Here is a 25,285-nt window from a genome sequence, read left to right as displayed (position 1 = left end):
GCTAACAGTTTTTTCCTTAACAAAAGTTCTGTTCTCTACCATGTGGACTTACTTTCCGAACAAGGAATTAATGTGGTCAAGCACGTCCACGTGTGCGCATCTGTTGCAGACACGTACGTTGCGCTGCTGTGTGAACCCCTCCTTTATCCCCACCCCCTCTCTTTCTCTCATACACTCAAATACAAAACAAAACTGTCATTTCTTATATCAAGCATCATATCTTGTGCATATGATTAATTCTATATTGTTATTGCCTTGTTTTGAATTAATGTAATTTTTAATTGTCCATACATCGATCACATACATTCATCTTCATTTTCAATATTGTGGGTTCACCCTTTCCCTAATAATCCCAGCTATCTCCATACCTTGATGCACATACTTCTAAACAGTCAAGCAAATTAAATCCCAGCGACCTTCCGACACCAAGCGTATCCAGCTTGACATGAACAGGACAGCACTGGCAAGTGACCATACCTCTATCCCCAGCGACTCGTCTCACTACTCTTAAAAAATGTTTAGATATTCTTTTTCCAGATATTTGCCTACAAGAAAATGAAAACGAAAAAAGATAATGATCACTCTGGTAAAAATCAATTGTAGCCAAAGGGTTAACTTAGCACTAAGGTTATGCATTAGAGATATGTTTTAAGTTACTATGTAAAAATTTAGGGGACTGCCAAATATGAAGTGAAAGAGAATTTCAGAATTTTAGCGCCTAATACTAAAAGCAATCACCATTACAATGTATTGTTGACGTATTTTGACCCTCGGTTAGAAATATAATTTTGACATATTCTAATCCTTTTTCTTGACACCCTTGCTTCTCTTTCTAGATGACATCAACACAAATTACTTATAGTCACAGCAAAATGAAAACTACTGGGATTCCAGCATGCCAAACAGTAATTATTTAGAAATGCGATGTTGACATATTCTCTTCCTCATTTAGAAGGCAAGAACCTAGTTCTCTCCCTCTACTGACTTCATATTATCCAATAAATCTCTTTTCCACTGAGAACTGTTGGGCAAGCTGAGCAAGTCCTCAGCTACTGGCCTAGGCTGACCTCAAGCTACTAACCTTCTCCCCAGTAAAACACACCAGCCATAGCCTGAACTGTCCTCAAACCAGTGATCCCAGTTGAGTGCACTATCTCAAAAGCTCTAAAACAGGAAAATAGTGCAAAGCTCTTTTCTCTCAAATATGAGTATATACACACATATGCGCACACACACACATACAACATACAAACTTCAAATCATTCCACAAACTTTTCAAAAACAGTCAAGAGACATCCAGTCATTGATCATTTAATCACTGATTCTATTGAGGAATGAAAACACTTCAGCAAAAATAACCTTCAGCCTCACTTAGTCTCTTTCACCGTCCTCTGATTCCTGGACAATGTCCATCTCCTGAATAGTCCCATAACTTGGGCCCCTTTCTCCTACAGTGCCTCTCTCTGTTTCTCTAGAATTCTGTGGAACTTGAACACCATTTAAGCTTTCTGTGGAGTGTTCTGTGTGTTCTCTGTTTCTCTATAGTTCTCTGTTTGTCTATAGTGTTCTGTCTCAGAGCAATTGCTCATTTCTCCTGCATTTCTTAAATCTGTCAAACACTCTACACTCTGCTTTGTTTCTCTATAGTTCTCTGTTTGTCTATAGTGATCTGTCTCAGAGCAATTGCTCATTTCTCCTGCATTTCTTAAATCTGTCAAACACTCTACACTCTGCTCTGTTTCTCTATAGTTCTCTGTTTGTCTATAGTGATCTGTCTCAGAGCAATTGCTCATTTCTCCTGCATTTCTTAAATCTGTCAAACACTCTACACTCTGCACTGTTTCTCTATTGTCTTCTGCATAGACATCAGTCTCTCCTTGAATGCTGCCAGACTCTGTAACACCTTCATCATAGCCAGGCAACTTCAGCCTCCACAACCGCAAGGTATTTTCCTCCACATCTTTCTCTTCCAGCTCTTTGTCTGAATCATCATCAGAGCTGTCATCATTGATGATTGCATGGAGGGGGAAATGCCGCTGGCCAGATGCTGTAGTCAGGAGTGGGTAGCTGGGATGGGCGCTAGAAAAAAAAAAATTTTCACTGCAGATTTATTTATCAGCTCTCACCTCTAAACCTTAATATAGCTCTCATATATACACCTTTATACTGCTCTCACATCTACACTTTGATATAGCAAAAAGGTCATCTATGAGCATGTGTGCACCACACACGCACATGACCAGACTCATTAATAATTTTGTATGAATAACTGCATGTGGTTTTGCCTACAAGTGCACAAGTATGAAGGATGAGACAAAAGTTCTTGACACCCTTGCTTCTCCTGGTACTGATACCATATAAATTACTACTCACAACAAAATGAAGACTCGGGATTCCAGCACATCAAACAATAATTTCTTACCATCAAAAGTTGTTCTACACCCAACAGAACTGTTAGTGTTATAATTAACAGCTAAAGTAGCAGCAGAGTTATACTTTCTGGTCATCCTCCCAAAATGCAATGCAGCATACCTGCATCCGTTTGTGGTATCAGCATGGGCCTGAAAGTTGATGATGGGGTCAATGTGTGGCCACGGAGTGTGTACACTTTCTTTTGCTTCAGATGCCAGGTCCCATATGGTGACTGTACCATTGTGGTTACCAGACAGAAGATATCTACCAGTGCTGCAAAAACAATTTGACTACATCTCAAGTTGTGTAATCATCATTCTTTTGTAAAATGCCTTATGCTCAAATTGCTATGCTGATGCGCTAGCAACCAAGAATGAAAAACAGTCATTCGTAGGCAGGTAGCCATGCACATGAGCACACGCACACACAAAAATGGCAGACTTGAAATGGACAGATATATAAAGGGCAAAATGTACAGCTAGGAATGGATGAGACACAGCTCCTAGTAGGACACAAACATGCATGTGTCTAGGAAGACAGACAAATAATTGAAAAATTTCCCTAATACAAACCAGTCTATGTCAAAATACATGCGCTGATTAGTCTGCACATAGCGATACATAACCATCAGCTCTTTTCCTGGGTTCCTTATGTCCCAGCAAATAATCTCAGGATCCTAAAAAGAAGAGAGATTACAGACATATGAAACTGACTTCACAGACTTTGGCTGACTTTTTCATTATTTGTAAATGTGCGTACATTGTTGGGGTTTCTCTGGAAGCATTCATTAGCATTTCTTTTTTTTTCATCTTCATTATTTCAGTGATTTACAAGAACTGATTTGGGACCTTGGATGAAGCACATTTCATATAACACAAGAGCACTGGGCATACATTCGCGAACATGCAGGTGCACACACACACACTCATCTACCCACCCCTTCACACACACACAAAATATCGGAACAAATCACCTTACGTCCTCCAGAAAAAAGATAAAGACCATCAGTGGAAAACAGGACTTGGTGACGCCCCCTACTTGGCCTTGAAACAGTGTATTCAATTCTCCTGAAGGGGTGGAGTAGATTGCCACTAGAATAACATGAAAAAGAACATGAGTTACAGAAGCATATTTAATGTAAACAATGCAGCATGCACACATACATAAAAATATGCAAATATGTACATATAACAATATATATATAAGAGAGGGAGATCTTTTTTGTACGAATGAGAATTATTTTGTATCTTTAACTCTGATATGCTCTAAACCTTCTTAAATGTACATGTCACTACATAGATACAAAGACAGAGGGAAATCTGTCTTGTATGAATGCCATCTTTTGTAGTTTTATCTCTGATGTACTGTTTAAGCCTATTTCAGCTGTATCAGACCAGTTATGAGGAGAGATACTAGCCCATTAGCTATTGCTAATGAATGGCTTTTAAGTGTCCAGAGTAGATGGTTTGTTAGACAGACTTTCCTTTAAACATCCTGAGTATACAAAGAAAAGTTTTCGTAAACATTGTCTCTAGCATATTAATGTTTATGCAAATACTGCTCAATTTTATATCTAAATCTGTTGCTGCAAAATCAATGCAATCGATCAATTAAGGTTTCAAATAACAGAAAAATCAGGACAAACAATGACAGAGCTTTATTGATCCTTCATCAACAAAGCTACCATAATTGGAACAAAAAGCATGAGGATGACAGTTTTACATGAATACTTACAGCGATGAATCTAAAATTTCAGTGAAAATTTCCCTACTTCGGACTCAATGGGTCATTACAAATACAGCTTCACAGTATTGGTACGCACCTTTTTAAAGAAAATTATCTGTTCTCCACCTTTTATGTAGATTAATAATGTGAACAACTAACCGTCTCCCCGAAAGGAACCAGCAGCAAAGAGTTGTGGATGAACTGGGTGAGGAGCAAAGCAGGAGATGATGCCTGGCTGACCCTCTGTCTGTCCAGAATATTGGTCTTTAACTGCAAATACAAAATTACTGCTATTAGCATTTTGTCATTACAGGAAAAAACATCTCAAAGACTGCATGGGTCTTCAGGCTATCATTCTATGGTAATCTTTATAACACACAATGTTGTTTAAACAGACATATGCACATAACAGATAAACACATAGGCACTCAAGCATCCATACGTGCACATATGTAGGCCAGCAACAGTTATTGTTCATCGAGTGGATAGTAGTGAAGGTACAAACAAGGAATAGAATTCAAGGGGATGTATATGTGTGTGTGGTCAGACATGGACTTCACTTGAACTTAGGTGTGAGCATTTGTTCTTCACTTGAACACAGGTGTGATCTTTAGTTATTATGTTAATAATGGATAATAGTCTGAGGGCATTAGTATTACCAGTTGGGGTTCCCCAATTGAGAGACTATAGAATTTGAAAGTTTGAACTTATATGAAATTGGAGAATTAACTTTTGTATGCAAAGGTTTTGCAACTTTAATGGTGAGAGTAACTTATGTAACGAATGTATTATGCCAGGAATGTTATTATTTATTAGCTTTTACTCATATGTTCTTAGAGTAATTTTTTCTTACCTCCCACAGTAATCCAAACTCCCGACCATAGAAAACATGAAGACCATGGACAGGTCTTTGTGATTTGTTGTGCGAAAGAACACGTGTTGGACCCACTGTTTGCGGGAGTGCATTGTCTGCATTGAGTATGTGTCTCTGACAGCATGCACTGTAGTCTGAGAGAAAGAAGTTTGTACAGTTTACCATGTATGGGGTAAAAGAGGATGTATGTGCGGTATGGAAGGTGTTTGTACTATTTACCCTCTATGGGGGAGAAAGATGATGCATGTGCAGGTGAAGAACTACTCAGAGACTCCAGCACTCACAGTTTGAGGCTACTAGTTTACTCTTTCAAGAGAAAGAAAATCTGCAGTTTACCTCTAAACTATTCTTTATTATGATCAATACCTGAATATCCCATTCAGGGCTGTATTTCACAATGTGAAACTTGGAACTGGTTGTTAAAAACCTAAGATCTAACAGTACTTTTAGATAAGAACAAAATGTAAAAAAGGTAAAAATGGCATGGAAGACGCCTAGGTATTACAGCAGATAGTTAAGAGAAGGATATTTGTCACAGGCAACCATGAAAAATCAGCCATGGCATTTCATCCCTAATTCCCAGTAGAATTGCAAACAGAATGCACATAGAATTTTGCAAATTTTTAGTCAAAAGACACACACCCATGCATTCATAACTAAACCAAAATGTACAAAGACACTTACAGACGGTACTCTTCACAACACATTCTCGCCCAGGTCGTTCTGTGTTGAAAATGCGGATTGTTTTATTGTAACCAGCAAGGAGGTGCCTACCATCTGCTGTGAAAGCAACACTGTGTGCAGCAACTACTTCATCCTTGAAAAATGGAGTTACAGAAAAGGAGTCAGTTAGGGTTTGTCTTTATTCAAAGGTCACTCTTGGGGCTTAGTTATAGTACCTTGAGAATTATAATAGGAGAATGATAATAAAGTGCAGAACTGAAAACCATCTAATGAAAAAAAATGGAATCAGGAGCAAAATGTACCTATAGCAAATAGTTTTTAAATGTACTTGCAAGTTATACTACCAGCAAACCATCATTATTCCTACACTTTTTTCATAAAAATAAAAATAACTACAAACAAAAATTATAGTAGAATTAAAACCATTCCCAAAGCACATGCAAATTGAAGCACACAAGTGAATGCATGCAGATACACACAGCACAATAAACACTGATTATGTCCTACTAGCTTTAAAGAAGAAACCTAAGTAAAGCAACTTACAGCATGATTATAGCCACGGTAGCTGCTTACTATACTTCCCGTCACTGAGCTGATAAGATGTATAGGGAAGTCCCGGCAAGTTGCAGCAACACTGCCAAAAATAATCATTTTATGACATGTCATTTAATCCTAATTCCACCCACTCTCCCCCACCCACCCCCAAAAAAAAGGTCATGTATCCTCATCTAATTTCTGGAATGGAAATGCACCAGCTTATAATCTGTAAAGTCTAATTTGCAAACAATGTTAACAACTTAGGATCTGTAAATCTAACTCACAGACAATGTTAGCAACAACTTATGTTCTAACCCACAAACAAATGTTAACAGTGACACCAATTCTCTCATCCATTCCACATCCCCCCACCCCAACACCACCCAAAAAATCTATCTTTCTTGAAACAAAAGGTACGAATGGTGTATAAAATAAGGACTAGTATATAAAATGTAGGGCTGGTGTATAAAATGCAGGAGTAGTGTATAAAATACAAGACTGGTGTATACAATGTAGGACTGGTACATAAAATGTAGGACTGGTGTATACAATGTAGGACTGGTGTAAACAATGTAGGACTGATGGTGAAGTCACTCACAGGTAGGTACTGAGGTCAGAGGGTTGCATCTGTGAGTACCAGCAGAAGTCATATATCAGCTCTCTTTCCTGAATACTTGCAAGGCAACTCTGATTTCCAACAGCAGTTTGCAAGCAGACAGCAGTAAAAAATAATTAAAAAAATTATTCATTTTCTGGGTATAAGTCTTAGGTGAATGTCTTTACATCAATGATATATTTGTGCACACACGTCAGCATATATCTGTATGTGCATGCACACACACATATATTACACTCTCTCACTCTATTCCTTTCTCAGGGAACATCTATTGTTATAATTTCTCTTTCCTGTTGTTAACAACAGATTTTATCTGGATTTCATCATGTTTCCTTATGACCTTTTGTAAACATTTCAATTATGCTATCTTCTCTAAAAAGTAAGTGAAAACACAGACAAATGATGCCTTCTTGAACTTACCAATTCACTGTCATCTGCCATTTGAAACACTCGCAGAATGTTGTCATTGCTATTTGTCAGAATGAAGTTTCCATCTGGAGACCTGAAAACAAACAAGGGTAAGTGTAATCAGGCCCATTCTAAGCCCCCATAGGGTATGAGGCATAGCACATGTGTGGAGGCCTCGACGACTCGGTTTTAATCAAAAGTGCATGGCCCCTGACGACTACCAAAAGCGCAGGGCCCTAGGCAGATGCCTCGTCTGCCTGCCCCTAAGAAAGGCCCTGAGTGTAATGCTGATACCATTATTTAAAGATGAAATACTATTTACTGATCTGATATCTGCATAAAATCCAATTCTCTGCTTTCTTATTAATGTTTTAAAAGAAAGATGTGTACTTCACATGCTCAACATTGTTTAGGCTGGAATCGATGCACAGCTAATATTCTCTATGTGAGTTACATATAAGAAAATTTACATGGTTAGTTCAGGTTCGGGGATGCACTTACTAAAGGCTAGAGTGGATTATGTGGAGATAGTGAAGCAGTGGAAAGATAAATAACCTGCTCTACTTTTGGCTATTGTTCGAAGGTACCACTCATGTAAATAAAGCAAATATGGTAAAGTATGTGAAATAATTTCTTTTTTAATATTGATAAAGAAGCTGTTGCCATATACTGTGATTTAAAATGACGTCCATCACAAACACTACATAATACTATACCATACCATTTGCAGCCCCTCAGGTAGTTCTCATGCTTCTGTGAAAATTCTTCTTTAACGACTGCAACAAGGTCTCCTGCATAGCTGCAAAATAATCACAATCAAAGTCCTTTAAAACTGGAATAAACTGACTCAGACTCATGTGACATAAAACATTCACAAGACTTTGGCTCACTTTCTAAACATATCATAAAAAGTTATGATGATCTAATGAATAAGAAAAGGATTTATATAGCACATTTCCCCACACAGAGGCGAGCACAGTTCACCTCACAAGATGTAAAGGGCAAGAGGTAGTGATGTTGTATGACAGAGAAGGCATCACAGTCAGGCAAACATACATGCACAATGGCGATTGCCAGGAACATGAAAGAACAGAGAGATGACTGACGCTAAGAATAAAAAAGTTATGTTTAAGTTATTCCTAGCTAACAATTAAATAAGCACTTCTTATATGATCTCAAAATCTAACTCACCAATAAGTTTATTATTTAAAAGAAAAAACTTTTCTTCTTTAAAATTACTTCAGCATTTACATAGTTTATTAATATATTAATTAAACTTGCCAGCTAACAGCTGACGGTGCACTCTTGAGTTTCCTTACCTACTGCCCATCAAGGTGGACTCTTTTCCTGCCCTCTCCCTATAGTCCAGAACTGCTGGTGTCAAACGTTTCTCCTCAGTGTGCAGTGACGTACCATCAGGATCTGTCTGGGACTCGTCCTGCCAAAAAAAGTACACATTCTAGAGAATGTCCAAGCCCTAAATTCATGGTCAGTAAAAGAACTACTACCATGGTCATACCATGATCAAATCAGAAAATAACTTTTCTTTCTAAGAAATTTTTTCTTTGGCTTAAATTTTTATTGGCCACTTCTTTTATTCTTATTTGTCTTCAAAACAAAATCAAGCACAACAACCACAGTTCCTCAATATTTAACTCTAAATCTCTCTACTCTTTTGTTTCCATAAAATAAAGCACATTTAAAATAGCAAAATCTCTCAAACCTTTGTATGAAAACTACAGATCAATGTTATATATACAGATACCCCTGTGCCAGTCTGGTATTTTAACATCTTATGAACCACCAACCTGAGAATATTGTTGATTTGTCAACATTGTTTATTTATTTTTTTAAGTTTTAAACGTTGACACTTGATATTTTACATCCAAACCGCTCCTTGGTATGTCTGCTGAATGAAAGGGGAAAATGAAAAGTGTGAGTTTACTGTCACTAATACTTAGACGTCTTATAGTGGTTTCTATCTACAACAACAGATCAACTTTAATTCTTTCTTTCGAAATTTCCAAAGAATTTAGATAATTTCCAGCTCTTTCATTAATAAACCAATAAAGATGCATTTAAAATGGTATAATTCAATATATATGTGTGGTTTCTAGTGATGGATTTGAACTAATGTTAAAAAAGCACTGTTAATATATAATTGCTATATTTACTGTTTACTATAGTGCCTTGTGCTGTGTTGTGACTGCCACCTAAACGTACTCGCGCACAAAACCTAGTCCATAGCACTTTTCTAAACTAAAATAATTCTTAGTCTTAAAAATGTGCATGTATATACATAAATTCTTTATACACATAAAAGATCTTCTTTGTCTGCAACTACTAATTTTTGCTTCAGGTAGCACACCGCAAGGTAAAAAGACAGCTCGCAGTAAATTTACTGTTAGATGGTTTCAACATGGCTGACTACGGAAGTAGCATGCTTTCGAGTGTAACTTGTACGTCTCCTATCTGTCCTCTCTCATTATCAGCTTTTTGGCTTACAGGTAAAGCATTGCACTCTTATATTAGCTGGTTGTGCACTTGATACACTGGCAGTCTCCGTTTTTCACCATCTTACCCTGATGTAGCCTTTACTGAAACACTTTTGTCTATTTTTTTTTTTTTACTTTTCCTGGTGTTTTATATATTTGTTCACTTTATTTGTTCTTCATTTGTTCTTTTTTCTGCGCAATGAGCATTCTTCGGAATGGATACCTGCGCATTACAAATCGACATCATCATCATCATACTGCTGACATGGCATAGAGTTCCAACATCCAACCTATTTTAATAAGGGTATTTTTAACACTACTTTCCCTGCATGTCATTCATTTTCCCTTGTTTCTTGATTAGCATTTTTTATTTGGTGGTTTTATTTTAAGGCCAAGAGGACTGAAAAGAGGGTAACACAATGTACCCCCAGGGGTAGTAAGAAAGACAAAAGGATTCTTAATGGTTCCAATAATGATACTGTTTTTGTTTCAGATAAGCTGAAGAGAATTGAAGAACAAGGAACACTGCCTTATGCCACCACAACTCAGGAGAAAAGTGGGCTAGATGTACTGCTTATGGTATTGAAACAAAAGGAGGGTACCCTTACTAATGTTAATAATGGAGAGACTGTTTCAGATAGTAAGAGGCAGAAGACAAGAAAGATACAAAAATCTGCGCCAGTGCACAATAATGACGTGTTTTCCACGATGTTTGGGCCAAAGCGAAGGCAGGCAAAACCACTGCCAGTAGTTCCTGCTGAGAGACAGACATGCAGCATTGCAGAAATGAAAAGGATACTTGACATGAAAAGAGAACTTCAAATCTCCATATTGAACGTTTCTTTTGAAGGAGTAGTTTTCTACAATCAATGGTCTGCAGATGCTTGCAGTCTTTGAATCATAAGGATGCCACCGTTTCGGGAATGCCAAGAGGAAAATTTGTGCAGATTTTACACGTAGGTAACCACTAGGTTACGTTGAGTAACTTACATTGCTTCCAACCAGGTGCGGTAATGGTTTACAGTTCTTTCTTGAACACAGTGAGTGAGGAATATAAGACAACAGCCAGACTTCTGTTTACAAATCAAAACACATACAACTCATGCTTTATTATGCGTTGGTTGCGACAAATAAAACCATGAAAATGTCTGCTAATCCATTGAGACATGCTCCGTAGAAGACACCCATTCATCAATACCACAAGACTCAGGACAGACCATAAAAGAGACCTTGGTTCTACCTGAGACATTGGGACTTCCTATAATTGTAGGAGACAATTCTGCTTGAGATATCAGCTCTTGCTGTACCAGAAGACTCGGTGTCTACCTAAGGGGTGCAGGCATAGTTAAAATTCCCTATGCATGTGCAGACCATGAGAAGACATTGATTCTACCTGAGAGGTCGGGTCTCATTACACAGGAACACAAGGCACCAAACACATATCTCACATGATTTTCTCGAGATAGGCGTTGAATGGCACCACTGCATGAACAACACATCTTCATGTCCATCAGTTAACAGTTTGTGGCATAGTGGCTAATGGACCTGTCACCACATATTTGAGTGCTGTGGGTTTGAATCTCGGCTCAACATTTTTTGTCACCCTTTTTCCTCTGTGTTGCATACATATCTTTCAGATGCACCTGTCTCTGTCTTGTTATAGATTTATGTGAAGTCATCTGATGATGATGGGAAGGCAATATCCACAAAAAGAAAAAAAAACCATGAAAGTTGGTGGTTACAAAGAGCTCAGTTGGAGCCCAAGTTCTTAGTGGCTCAGCCATCATCTTGCCAATGCAGGCAGTGCTGCTGTCAAGGGTAAATGCCCACAGATACTCATCATTATCTACATGCACTTTTTTCACCAAATCCTTTTGTGCTCTATATGCACTCAAATTAAACTACATCAAAACTTCTTGTGGTTCTTATGCACTTACAAGCAAATGAACTGCAACACTGATAGCAGCTTTGTGACTGAAGGAGTGGATGTTGTTGAACCTTTGCATATGGAATCATTCTAAGGAGCAGGGTGAAGGTTCTTTCTGTGAACTTGCCTTCAGTAATATTTTGGTGCTAGTGGGCGATTTCTTCTTGCTTTGCTGATGCCAAGAAAGAAATAGAATACCTGTAAAGTTCTGCATAGTAAGAATGATTTTTTGAGACAGAGGACCATGCCCTGTATACAGTAAATTTATATATATATATCTTTAATCTTTTACAGCATTGCACATAATTGTTGATTTGTGTGGCATGAATCTGAATCCTGAGGTTTTCAAGTGGATGCTCACGATTTTACTGCACCCTTAATTAATATGTGATCCTTTCTTTCCCATTAGATGAAGCCTTGACCATGCCTCTCCCTACATCTCAATGAGATGTTGGCAAGTTTTATATTGGGCTCTGCTATGAGCAGCATGTCTTCCATATCCATCTGTTCCCTCACTTTGCAAGTTGTGCTCACCCTCTTCCAGCAGGGCATGCTGGATCCCAACTATCAGGTTGGATCACTAAAGAAAACTGTTAGGCACTTTGAGATGCACAAATCTGGTGTAGAACTTTCCGGGCCTCGATCTTATTTGAGAGGTGCATGAGATTAAGGAAAAGGGGGAGGGATATGTGATGCATATATGTGCACACATATGCATGTCTTTTATGTGTTAAAATAATTGAAACATACGTTGATTGATCTGGTTTCCCAACCATTTTCCAGGTGGTCTTTGAATGTCAAGCAGTCTGAAGTTTAATGTTCATGCTGTTGCATTGTTCACTAGCAATGACATACAGGACTGGGAGGACTCTGGGTATAAAAGAAAGGTAGGTGAATCAGATAGTGATGACAATCATTAGCACCACAAGGCCTTTTTTTTTCATCAAGACATCAGCGTGAGAGATCGGATAGTAAAAGGTAGGCCATCCCAGTCTAGAGACAGGCAACAAACGTTACTTACACAGGCCTTTCTTGTCAAACAAGGCGACAATGCTGCTATTGTAGAAAGACTCGAGGCCTTACAGAAAACGACCGATTCGATGAAACAACTGATAGAAAACAGCAGATGTTCACTTGCTGAGCAAATTGATAAAAAAATAGAAATTCTTACAAGCACTTTGTTTGAGTTAAGAACTGAAAACGATCATCTAAAAAAAATCTTAGAACAAACGCAAAAACAAGTAAAAAGCTTGGAGGAAGAATCACAAAGTTTGAGAGTACAATGTGCAGAACAGAAGGAACAAATCAACGTGCTGGAACAGTACTCACGACGTGAATCCATACGTGTGTTAGGGATACAGGGAGACAGGAAAGAAGAAATACCTGCAGAATGTGAAAAAAATATACTGCATATGATTCAGCATGTGCTTGGTTTGACAGATATTGATAGTGCCAAAATTTCGACACTTCATCGAGTGGGGAGAGTGATGACAAACGAACCTCGACCAGTGATCATAAAATTCGTGTCGCGCAAGGACAGAGATCAGGTTATCAAAACAAGAAACAGACTTAAGGGCTCAAATGTTGTCATCACAGAAGACCTGACTAAATTAAATTTACAAAGACTAAATCGTCTGCGGCAACACGATGGAGTGTTAGATGCCTGGTCAGCGGCAGGAGGTCGTTTATTCGTTAAACTGATAGACCTATCAATAATGGAAATCAAAAACGGTGACACAAACCCTATAGAGAAGAAACTGCTGGGGGTTACAAGAGAGCAACAGCGACAAAGCAGGGAACCAAATAGACAACAGCGATATCGTCAGGGGGAGCAACAACGGCAGCAAGACCAAAGACAACACCATCAGAGGTCAGGACAGATGGGGGACGACCGTCATGGGGCCTCACCGTCACGTTCCCACTTCTCCCCTACCACCTATTCGACGCCTTCAACTACCTGGATACATGCGCCGAAACCTGTGTTAGAGACAGATATGGTCCTCCATCAGCATGACACTAACAAGGAACAGCAGCCTTCCGCAAGTGATGTGAGCAACATTGATATGGAAAACACAAGCAGAACATTGGATAATCCACTTGTGTAATTGTGAAACACTAATGACAAAAATCAGTAGATATTCGGTATGTAGAAACTGATAATTCATGGATATATTTGATTTCCCCTCAAAACCAATGTGTACTGGTAAGTAACTTTCATATATATATATGTTCTGTACTCTTTGAGACCTTAATAAGGGGAGTGAAGAAGCTAGTAGGAATACGCAGAGCCAAGGATGGGTTACCTTTTTTTTTTTTTTTAAAAATAACCCATCCTTTGAAATTCTCTCTATTAAATAAAAAAGTAAGAGACAGTTATTAGAGCATTTAAATTCTAAACTTCATGAATTTTTACTACTTAGAATTGAGTGTGCTTTCTTTCCCCCCTCCCATGTACTCGCATCAAGATAAAGTATGCAGCCGTAAATAAAGGTAGAGCTTATGCACAGCAAAAAGCTCACCGACGTAAACATAGATGCACAGCGGGACCTTTATGTCATCCCTTTCTATAACAATATGCATCATCGACATCAATACATCTGTGAATACCGCTCATGGCAAAATGCTGTGGCCTTGCTGCGCCACCGTGCCAGCCTTTTTGTTTGTTGTTACATGTTGTTGCTCTGTACTTTGTTACCTTTTACTTTCGGAAGAGGAAACAGTCTAATTATGACTCTTTGGGCAGTCTAGTTTGTTTGGTTTTTTTTTTTTCCTAATTAAAAATAATGGATAAGTTAACTATATGTTCTATGAATTGTCGAGGCTTGGGAGACCCGAAAAAAAGAGATGATATTCTCCATTTCCTTAAAGAAAAAAAATACAACGTATACTGTATTCAAGAAACTCATTTTACTAAAAAAAAAATAGAACATATTGTCAAAGCAAAATGGGGATATGATGTTTACTTTAATTCTCACAGTTCAAACACTAAGGGTCTGGCAATATTAATCAATAATAACTTCGAATACAAATACAAAGATCTATACAATGATCCAGCTGGAAACTTTATGATTTTAAAAGTGGGCATTGATGACTCTGATTATCTGCTAGTTAACCTTCATGGCCCAAATACTGATAGTCCAGCTTATTACAGTGAACTTAAAGAAAAGCTGCATAATCGAGAAAAAGTCTATGTCATCATGACTGGTGATTGGAACCTGGTGTTAAACCCAACTCTTGATTATTACAACTATAAAAGAATAAATAATCCCAATTCGAGGAAAATAGTAAAAAGCATTATTGAAGAGTTTAATCTAGTTGATATTTGGAGAGAGATGCATTCTGAGACTAAAGGTTTCACTTGGCGGAAGAGACACCCACTACAACAGGCTAGGTTAGACTTCTTTCTGATATCAGAAACATTAGCCGGGGAAGTTACTTCAGCAAAAATAGAACCATCTTATAGATCTGACCATTCCCCTATAATGATATCACTTCAGCTAGGAAAAAATCATGGAAAATGCAAGACATTCTGGAAGTTTAATAAATCCCTTCTTAAAGATGAGGAGTACATACAATTAGCCAAGAAGGTTATTAGCGAGACTAGAGAACAATATACAGCTTTACCATATTGTCGTGAATCACTTGACTCCATTTCTCCTTCTGATCTTCACCTCCAAATAAGTGATCAACTTTTTTTTGAAATGTTACTTTTACAGATTAGGGGAGCCAGTATAGCTTATGCATCTGCCAAAAAGAAGAAGCAGATTACAAGAGAGAAAGAGCTAAAACAACAAATAAATAACATAGAAGAAAACATGACTGTCTATTATTTTTAATTTTGTTGAAAGAGAATGGAAAGTATGGACAAATGTGTGCATTTCATGACTGCCCATTTTAATATAATGGCATAAATGAGGGGCTTCATTTTAAAGATCAAGAGAAAAAAAAAAGTGATTTTTGTTGCCTGATATGCTTGTCCTTAACTTTGACGGGAGAAATACCTGTTTTCTTCAGCACTGTATTTAATTCCTGACCTAACTGATAAAATATGTATAATTGTCATGTAAAACTTGTGAGGTGTGTCTGACTTTTAATTTTTGAAATTTTGTAAAAATTAAGTAATGCATTTTTCTGTCAAGTTTTTTTCCTCTCTTTTATTATGCACTCGACATGGGCTGGCACACTGAATCTAATTTAAGAGGAGTGGCAACAATAAAAGATTATATTATATATATTGTGTTTTTGATGGTGAAATCTTTATAAGCGGACTTGTCATGTGAACTTTTAAACACTTTTACTGCAGAAAAGGGGGAATTTAGCGCATACTCACACTCTTAGCACCTAAGAATAAGAATGAGATATGAACAGCATGCGAGGAACAGGAAAACTAATGAATAACACATGAAAGAGTAAACAACAGTCCTAATGATGAATAAAAACAAATACAGAAAATGCAGAAAGGTACTAAATAACAATAACTGCGAGTATTGCAAAGGCTTTTTAATATCATTCAACTGAAAACTATGGGATAGTTTTTAATAGCATGTCAGTTTTCATATACATTGTTCAACGGAATTATTTATTGTAGTTTCTTATCACCATAGATAAGCAATCACAAAGAATAACTGGCTAACAAGAACAAATGCAACACATGCATCGCTATGATTTTGACTTATGAGGAACAGAAGTAAAAGGCACAAAGTGGTTATACTTTTGCAGTTTGTGCAAAATGTAAATAAAACTATTTAAATAAAAATATATATGAAAACATTAGAATCTTGTAGAAATATCTTTCGAATTAAATAAGTTTATGGATGTAAAACCATATCTAAAAAAGGCTTTCTAGCCTCTCTGAAGAAATCCAAACTAAAACTCACAAAATCTAGTATGTCGAACATAGAAATATTAAAACATTTCAGCCATATAAAGTTCACTTGTGTTGATTTCCTTTTCGCAGACTGTATGCATCATTTGAGCCCTTGAAACGTAAAACCTGGAGATGGAGTTTGTCTGCAAGACGAAACTGTTTCTGAAGCTGTAAAGCAAAACGATAATCTCTCTCTTCTTGGCTCAACCCCACTTCATCGTCTTCATTGCTGCTGTCACTGCTATCTTTTCTGCTCTTAGATGGAGACACTCCTGATAAGTCTGAGCAGTTACTATCCTGATCCTTTGGAACCTTTCTTTTGCAAGATGTTTGTGATACCTTTTTAGTAGGATTCTTGAAAACTGTTTTAAGCTTGGATTTTGCTCCCTTTGAATTTCTAGACAAAAGCAAAGTCTCCGCTGATCTTTTTTTTGATTTAGCCAGATGAACAGATGTTTTAGTTTTAAAAGTTTCTGCACAAGGATTTAGCACTGTGGATTCTGATGAGGAAGAAAGCACCACAATAGCGTCAACACCAAAATCAGGATCTATGGAAGTGCTTTGCATGTTCCCTGAGGATGGAGATAACCAATCTTTGATGGAGCGCTGTGGGCTAAAGTTCTGAAAGTCACTCCTTTCAACAGTTGCTGAAGATGATCTTGTTTTGGTGGCATTTCTTCTGCAAATGGTAGAACTACTTTTTGCAAGGACATTTTTCTCTTTATCTGAAAGTGCAGGGTTGCATATTTCTTTATTTTCTCTAATTTCTTCCAAGCTCATGCCATGTGTTGCTGTATCTAGGCAAACTTTTCTGGGTGTTTCTATGGATTTATTGGCAGAAGTCTCATCAGTGGAACCAGCTAAATGAGAATTTGTTTTAAAGACAGTCACATTTTCAACAGTGTCAAGGATAGAAGGTACCACAGAAGGTACTGCCTTATTACTGGTAACCATATCAGCATTAAATCCTCCTGACCATTCAGGCACTGTGGTCGAATTCAAATCCAGTCTTGACATGGGAGAAGTATGACCTGGCACAATAGGAGGTATAGATGACAAATCCTTCCCAAGCAACTGGCCATTTTTGTTTGGTGCAGGTGATGTTGAAGGTGACAAATCCTTTTCTATCTTGTGCTTACTTTTGCTGGCAGTTGGCAATTCTTGATTTAATGCCTGCCATGACCAAGCCTCATGTCTCTCTGTAGCAATACTACAAAGCCCAGGTGTCAGTTTTTCCTGAAGCACTACCTTCGTGGCAGGAGGAGATGACTGTGCCACTTTCTTTTTAAGGATCATCTGCTGGTCAGTAGTCTTGTCTTGTCCAGTGTGAAACTCGGTAGGTAAGAGTGCATGACCTGCACCTGACTCCTGCGTACACTTGCCATTTTCTCTCAACTCAGAATTCTCACAGCTGTCGTCACCACTGCAGGTGGAACACATGTTACTTGTTTTATCAGCAGGGACTGGTTCTTCTCCTGCAGTCACTTTTCTTGATGGTGGACTGTGTTGGGTGACTGAGGGAGATGTACTAGTAATGGGATCCAAGGGGTTCAGTGTGACTCCGGCTGATTGCTGTGTTAATGAGTGTGTGGCTGGTTTTGGATGTGGTGTGACATAATCCAGACATGTCAGTCCCTGGTCAGATGTCAAAAGGGAACCTCTTGCAGTCTGCTGCCTGAATTTTTCATCGGTGTTGCTATCCAAATTCTGCATCAACTTTATTCCTGCTGTATCAGAAGCCTTTGGATCAACAGGCATAGCCTCATATTTTTGGATTTGGTGTTGAGCTGTTTCCTCACAATCTCCTCCTTGACAAATGGCTTTGCACGCATGTTCAGACTCCAGCACAGTGTCATCAGCAGTCTTAACAAATGTTGGACTGGGTGATCTCTGTCGAAAAGTCTGATGGCTCTCTTGGCTATTTTTCTGTGGCAATTCATTAACTGACAATTTGGAATCAGCATCCTTGAAAGAATGTGGGTTCACAACAGATGCCAATGGTCGAAAAAATGTTTTCAATGTTCTGCCTTGCTTGTTTGCAAGCTGCTTCCCTTTCTCTTTAAAATTCCCATTAGGTAGGTGGGAGGGATTTTCATTCAAAGAACCTCCCTTGGACTTTTTACATGTTGAATGGACTGGATTCTCTGCATCTGTCTGAAAAAAAAAAAAATTCAACATGTAAATTATAATTGAATCTGTAGCGCACATTTTCTTCTTGTGGAGGCGAGCTCAATGCACTATGCACAAAATATTGCAACCCTACAAAGAAGCATTAGCAAATGGATGATGCCATGGTAAATACTAATGAAGCACAAGGATGAAGATGAACTGGGGAGTAAGCAGAATAGTTAGTTCATTTACATTTCTGAAAGAAATTTTGAAGCTAGACATCAAAGTTTCAAATACAGACACAATTTAAACAGTGGGGAAGGAGAAGGAGTGCCTGCTGAATTTCTCCAGACTGGTGCATGGCACATTGAGGAGCACAACACAAGCAGACCAAAAAGACTCTGGTGGTAAAAGGTGTCAAAAGCTCTGACAGGTATGCAGGGACAAGACCGTGCAGACAATGGTAGTGAAATGTGGCAATCTTGTAATGTGAGCTCGAATTGGCAGCAAGCAAAGCTTGTGGAGAAGGGGTGTAGTGTAGCATTATCTGCTTTTTACCTATGGAAATTGTCCAATTGCTAATTGTTCCCTTTGAAGTTTGTCTAGAAAGCAGTCAAGGAGGCTGACAAGAAGACAGTTACTGTAATCCAGCCAGGACGACATAAAAACAAATGTGAGATATTTTGGTGGCTGAAACTGATTGGATGTGACTGACTCTTTGAAGATGTACTTTCAGACAGAATTGATGTGAGGTAATGTTACATCCAAGATAATGCCAACATAAGGGCACCAGAAGAAAAATAAGCACTACAAATTCTTTAGTCTTATAACTTCTAAAACACAGCTAAAATATTAAACACCAGGCAACACTAGAAAATAAGCATTATAAACTCTCCAATTTTATCAACATATGCGTGAAAACCAATACAACCTTTTGCAAAATAAAAAGCTGTCTGTGTACTTTCATGTTTCTGCTATTTTATACATTATCATTCTTGAAAAATGTTAATTGTCACACCTCTTGCAGTAAATCGGCAATGGCTGCAGGAACCATGTACAAAATCCAAAGCTACAAAACTGTAGTGAAATCAAAGTGCTCTTACTTTTTTTTTTGGTCACATAAAAGTAATCAATGCATGTAATGGTGGCATGTCTTATCACCAAAAATAAAGGTTTAAAAGTATAAGCTACAAATTTTACGAGTTTAAAACTATTCCTTCAGACTTCACAATCTTTTTTTCTACATGCTGATAAATTTATATTTCTCCAACTTTCAAACATTAGCAGTTTTATTTTGCCTTTACAATCCCTTTAAATAAATCTTGATATCAGTGTCATTAGCGAGCTCTATCTGCCATAAAATTCTCCTCATGTGTAAGATAACTTATTGTATGCTAATTTAGTAGTTTATTCCTTGCTGCTCCTTTGTTGTGGTACTGTTGCGGTTTCAGTAACAGCTTTTGTTTTTACATGAGTGGATTGTTAGCCCAAAGCAAAACCCCCAACCCCCCAACCTGGAGGGCCAGGGTGCAACATTTTAGTCTGGCCTCTCCCCTGACAGACCTCATAGGCTTGGTTAGACCTGCCAGGAGATCAAGGCTCACACCGACATAGCTCTGTGAATTGACAAGGTGTGCATGCCACCACACCACTACAAGGTAAGTTGCACCAACTGGTGGTGGGCACTAACTGGTGGTGGTTTGTTGTATGTACTACCATATAAAAAAATCCTAACAAAGATTCACAGATTCAAAACAAAATAAATGCTAGAGTAAACCTTGTCTAAAATCAAAGATAACGGCATAATGCAGATATATTTTATAACAAGTTCCTAGTTATGTTCGAAAAAAGAAATTTGCTTACAATATCTACACGTTCTGCCAGCTCTTTGGCCAACTTTTCATCTTGTCTTGCAATTTCCTCCAGCATAGATCGATTCTCTTGAATGTGTTCGTCAGCAGTGACAAGTTCCTGTATCAGAGCAGCACTCGCCTCCTCTTCCCTCCTCCTTTCCTCTTCTGCTCGCTCAGCTAACTGAGGACAAAGCTTGTTATTAGACTAATGACAGCACGGTGACAAAATAGACTGAGCCAACTGACCACAAAGCTTTTTGGTTAATGTCAGAACAGGCCAGGATAACTGAGGACAAACTTGTTATCAGAGTAACGAAAGCAACTGGCTGACCACTGATCAAACTAATGACAGCACAGTGACAAAACATGCTGGGCCAGCGGTTCTCAACCTTTTACTTGTGACGTCCCCCTGATGAACAAAGGTATGTCCGCGTGTCCCCCTTAGCCAGCAATGTAAGCTAATTTCACTAATACTGGTATAAGAAACTTTAAAAAAGTGACTACCTTCGCGCCCCCCTTGTAAGTACGTCGCGCCCCCCCTCCCAGGGGGCACGCCCCACAGGTTGAGAACCGCTGTGCTGGGCCAAATGAGGACAAAGCTAGTGATGACAGCAACAGGGTGACCAGTGATGAAACTAACCATGATAGCCAAGGACTGATAACAATGACAAAATGACAGCAACAAATAGATACCAGTGACTAAAGTAGATAAGAATTATGACAGTTTTAGTGACAAATAAAAATAAACTCTTTGTCAGGTGTTGCATTCGGCTATGTTCAACAAAGCTCTTATAGAAGTTCAAGTTTTCGTTGTTCATTATAAATTATTGGACACTGTATCACATCCGTGCAGCAACCTTCAGAATTTTACTGTCAGTTTCTGTAGCCAACGGAGAACCAATTTTCTCAAAGTAAAATTAAAACTTATTTGACATCAACAATGCTGCAAGAAAAATTGGTTGGGCTGGCCACTATATCCAATAAACATGAGTTGGCAGCTTCACTAATCATAAAAAACTAATAACTCTCTTCACACAGTAAAAAGGTGTAAAATGTGATACTTTAAGCTTTGATTTGATTACCAGAAAGCAGATTATTTGCTGAATGTGTTATAACTGCTTGACATTTTGGTGGGTAGGGAACTGGGAGAGGGATGGTAAAGTGAGGCACAGTATTTTTCTTTCTCCTAGGACACAGATTAGTCTAGCACACGTCCTGACCCACCCCTATCTACCTACCATTTGGTAGCAAGAAAAGAAGTTCTGATCATTGTGATCATTGGACAGATCATTCAAGAATCAAATTAACCAGTACAATTTACCCACCTCTAAAAAATGAATCCACACAGCATAACAACTTTACTATTAATATATATATACAGGGCTTCTGCTAAGGTTAAATTCTTTGGGGTCCCAGGGACCCCTTCTTCAGATTTTTAAGGGGTCCCTGTTCTTCGCCCAGCTTTGGAGGGGACCCCATTGACGAAAATTGAAGGGGTCCTCCGAACTTTTAATGTGTACTGTACGCAATTTTTTGCGTAAGCAGAAGCCCTGATATATATGTATACCGCGACAACTTGACCACTGAAAGATGAATTTGTACCTCATTGACAAGTCACTATTCATGTCAAACATTTATATCAAAGCCAACACTGTTCAGGAACTGTATCTGTGTAACATCTAGATTTCTGTGGTCAGCTTTTTATCCAACAATACTGTTAAAACTGCACTTTATATTTATCAATCTCATCTACTCGTATTTCACAGATAGAGAAGAGAGATGTTCACAGGTCACACCAACTACATATTCGAATTATAAAACTTCAAGGTTCTTTTGAAGTGGGATTCACATCCAAATGGCTGTGGTGTCAGTATACTATTGTAGTAAGAAATGCTTCAGGCTACATGAGTATCTTGGCAGTGATAGCTGGTTGATGTTAACTAAATGTCAACAGACATATTTTAAAAAAACTAAGAAATGAGCACAGGTTTAAAAACAAGAATATGTGAGAAAATTGTGTATATGAGCAACTTTTGATTTCTTCTCTGTAGTCTTTAGGATGGATTTATCTTGCCTCAGCAATCAATTCTTGCTAGACAAAATGAAGGTTTAGATGAGTGTAGCCACATTACAAATTCATTTTGTAAACAATAACTTTATCTTGTTTGGAAACAGTCAGGGCTTGAATGATGCATGACTTTGTGGGAAATGTCTGACAAGTTCTGTCATCAATGATTAAGTTGTCTGTAGGCAATCCATCTCTCAGAAGTGGTCAAGCAGTCTTTTTGTTATGGTTGAGCTGTCTTACAAATGTGGTCAAATTGTCCTGATTGACATAATTTTCAGTCATACCTCTCCCCTGAAGTTCGTTATGGTAAAGCTTCTTGAGATATGCAATCTACCAATGTGTCAATTAATTGTTTTCACGTCTTGATAAAAGCAATGCTCTTATAACACTCCATCAATCATTGACATTACCTTCATCAGCTGCAAAGACCTTTAGCTCAACTGAGATTTTTAGTTGTTGCAAAATTGTATTTTCTCCCAACATTTGCTTTTTCTATGGTAGCCGGACAGGGACATTGTACTTCAGGGTTTTGATCTTTCTGTCTCTTCTTTCTGTCTATGGTCAAGATGCAACTAGAAGTTACAAGGCCTTTTACAAGACCTTTATGATGGTCTGTGCACATACCTTTTTCACTTCTGCTTCATATTCTTCTCGAATTTCTCCAGGTTTGGATAGTTGCCCTATTCGCCTGTACTGCACATCTGGAATAAAGCAAGTCATGTGTCTATTGCTGAAGAATCCTACTGTACATCCTACTGTCATGGTACAGTCGGACCTTGATAAATCGACCTTCCTTAAGTCGAAAACCTCCCTATATCGAATTAATTGTTAGTTCCTGGCCAAATACCTGCGACCATTATGCCTTTTTCCCTAACTCGAAAACTCCGTAAGTCAAATTTTTTTTCGGGTAACCCAGTGAGTTCGACTTATCGAGGTCCAACTGTATTTATAATTAAAAAATTGAAGTAGGTGAATAATCAAATAAATCCTAATAATACTATACAAATTCAAAAATAGGTTCGTTTGTAAGTGAGAGGAACGGACGCACCAGTGGTAAATGACTTCATGTGCTCTGCAATGTTACAACAACAACAAAAAATCCATATCCAAGCTATTGATTAATAATGCAAAACTCAATGCCCCCTCCAACCCTCTGTTCAATAAGGATAACAGATGCAAAATTTGTATAGCGTATACTCTCCTAAGGTGCCTACTCATAGCATCTAAGAACAAGAACAAAACATGGACAGTATACGTGGGACAGGAAAACAAATGAATAATATATAAACTTAAAAAGAATAAACAACAGTACTAATGATGACTAAAAACAAGCAGAGAAAACACAAAGAGGAACCAGATAACAAGAACTAACAGTATCATGATAAAGACGAGCAGGGATGGGTGTGAAAAAGGACTAGCATGGTGGGAAAGAGTGTGAGTAGTAATGTTTATAGAAAAGGTGTCTTTTTCAGTGCATGTTTAAAGGATTCAATAGTGGGTATGTGGTGGATATGGAAAGAGAGCTGAGAGTTTCATTGTTTCACTGCACAGTAACTAAAAATCCTGTGCATTGTTTCACTGCAAAGTAACTAAAAATCCTGTGGCCATATGCTATTGTTCTGGTGACAGAAAGAGTAAGGAGATGATCATCAGACAAGGAGCAAAGTTGTCTAACTGGGACGTAAGGGAAGAGAAGTTCAGAGAAATAATCAGGGCAGGTGCCAGCAAAGAAATTAAAACAGTATAGACAGTTTGGACTGGATGCGAGATGGGTAACCAGTGCAGAAAATGAAGGAGAGGAGTGGTGTGGTCCTATTTCCGAGATTAAAGCACCAGACATGCAGCAGAGTTTTATATTTTCTGGAGTTTGTGAAAAAGTTATGCAGGACAGCCAGCAAGCGAGAAGTTACAGTAATCGAGCCTGGATAGAACAAACGAACAGACAAGAGTGTTGGTAGCGAACATACACAGGATGTGACAGATGGCGCTAATCTTGCTAAGCTCATAATAGCTAGACTGACAGACAGCTGTTACTTGTCTATCATAATAGGACTGTCAAACTGTTGTGATTTGTTTAGCAAGAGTCATGTCTAAGCTGACAATGAATCCCAGATTCCTGACGGAATACTTTTGTTCAAGCTGATGATTTTGAGAGATGGAGCCGACAAAAAATCACAAACTGACACTTTATAGCTACTATTGTTTCATAATGATTTCTAATATTTGGATCCAAGAAAAGATTTCCATTTTTCACATCGTCATGTTTGTGATTTCGTAATAATGGGTCATCTTACCGATTTCTTCGTTGTCATTCACATCATCGTCGTCAGTTTCATCGTCTAATCCATCAAGACGTCTTTGAACTTTTTCAGGGAATAATTTCTTAACTTGTTCCCAGCGTTTCTGGTCCACAAGTGTGTTGTTTTTCGTCGCTTTACGAGCCCAGTTGGATATTCGTGTGCGACATAACGGGCACGTAAAGCTGCCTTCTTCAACGTTTTTCTTGAAACATGGCATACAAAACTCGTGGGTACATGGAAATGTCACAGGCTCGATGAGAATATACATACAAATTGCGCATTTACATTTCTCTAGTGAGTCTTTATCGCCTTGAAGAGATGATGCCTGTTTGGATGCCATAGTTGGCGCGGACGAGATGATCTTGGTAGCGGAAGTTGATGGAAGTATTACAGTTGAGGGAGCATATTTT

At 38.2% G+C, this 25,285-nt stretch overlaps 3 protein-coding genes across 4 annotated transcripts; 1 reads left to right on the top strand and 2 right to left on the bottom strand.

Annotated features, from left to right (window-relative positions):
• Nucleotides 1–1,295: 1,295 nt before the first annotated feature.
• On the bottom strand, nucleotides 1,296–9,548 carry LOC112555002 (telomerase Cajal body protein 1-like). The gene is given in 14 exon segments (XM_025223113.1): nucleotides 1,296–2,079; nucleotides 2,533–2,685; nucleotides 2,985–3,064; nucleotides 3,067–3,088; nucleotides 3,386–3,503; nucleotides 4,297–4,407; nucleotides 5,696–5,828; nucleotides 6,239–6,329; nucleotides 6,831–6,919; nucleotides 7,269–7,350; nucleotides 7,978–8,055; nucleotides 8,576–8,694; nucleotides 9,065–9,165; nucleotides 9,431–9,548. Coding segments are annotated over 13 exon segments (1,683 nt in total). The 5' UTR covers nucleotides 9,092–9,165; nucleotides 9,431–9,548; the 3' UTR covers nucleotides 1,296–1,499.
• An 82-nt stretch (nucleotides 9,549–9,630) lies between these two features.
• LOC112555001 (protein unc-13 homolog C-like) lies at nucleotides 9,631–15,908 on the top strand. 2 transcript variants are annotated; one of them, XR_003097374.1, is made up of 3 exons: nucleotides 9,631–9,763; nucleotides 10,245–13,881; nucleotides 15,395–15,908. XR_003097374.1 is itself a non-coding variant. In XM_025223112.1 (2 exons), exon 2 carries the CDS (start codon nucleotides 12,779–12,781, stop codon nucleotides 13,781–13,783), a length of 1,005 nt encoding a protein of 334 aa, XP_025078897.1. In that variant the 5' UTR covers nucleotides 9,631–9,763; nucleotides 10,245–12,778; the 3' UTR covers nucleotides 13,784–15,908. The 2 variants fall into 2 exon arrangements, 1 of the variants encoding a protein (XP_025078897.1); XM_025223112.1 differs by having other exon boundaries at nucleotides 10,245–15,908.
• Nucleotides 14,437–25,267, bottom strand: LOC112554997. Its single transcript, XM_025223105.1, has 4 exons — nucleotides 24,870–25,267; nucleotides 23,200–23,276; nucleotides 20,518–20,688; nucleotides 14,437–18,699 (listed from the first exon to the last, which is right to left on the bottom strand). The coding sequence occupies exons 1-4, from the start codon at nucleotides 25,213–25,215 to the stop codon at nucleotides 16,609–16,611; spliced, it is 2,685 nt and encodes an 894-aa protein (XP_025078890.1). The 5' UTR covers nucleotides 25,216–25,267; the 3' UTR covers nucleotides 14,437–16,608.
• Nucleotides 25,268–25,285: the final 18 nt, after the last annotated feature.

The sequence above is a fragment of the Pomacea canaliculata genome, linkage group LG14, assembly GCF_003073045.1.
Source record: "Pomacea canaliculata isolate SZHN2017 linkage group LG14, ASM307304v1, whole genome shotgun sequence".
Classification (NCBI taxonomy): domain Eukaryota; kingdom Metazoa; phylum Mollusca; class Gastropoda; order Architaenioglossa; family Ampullariidae; genus Pomacea; species Pomacea canaliculata.
Note: the sequence above shows the minus strand (reverse complement) of the source record. Positions and strands in the feature narration are given on the sequence as shown.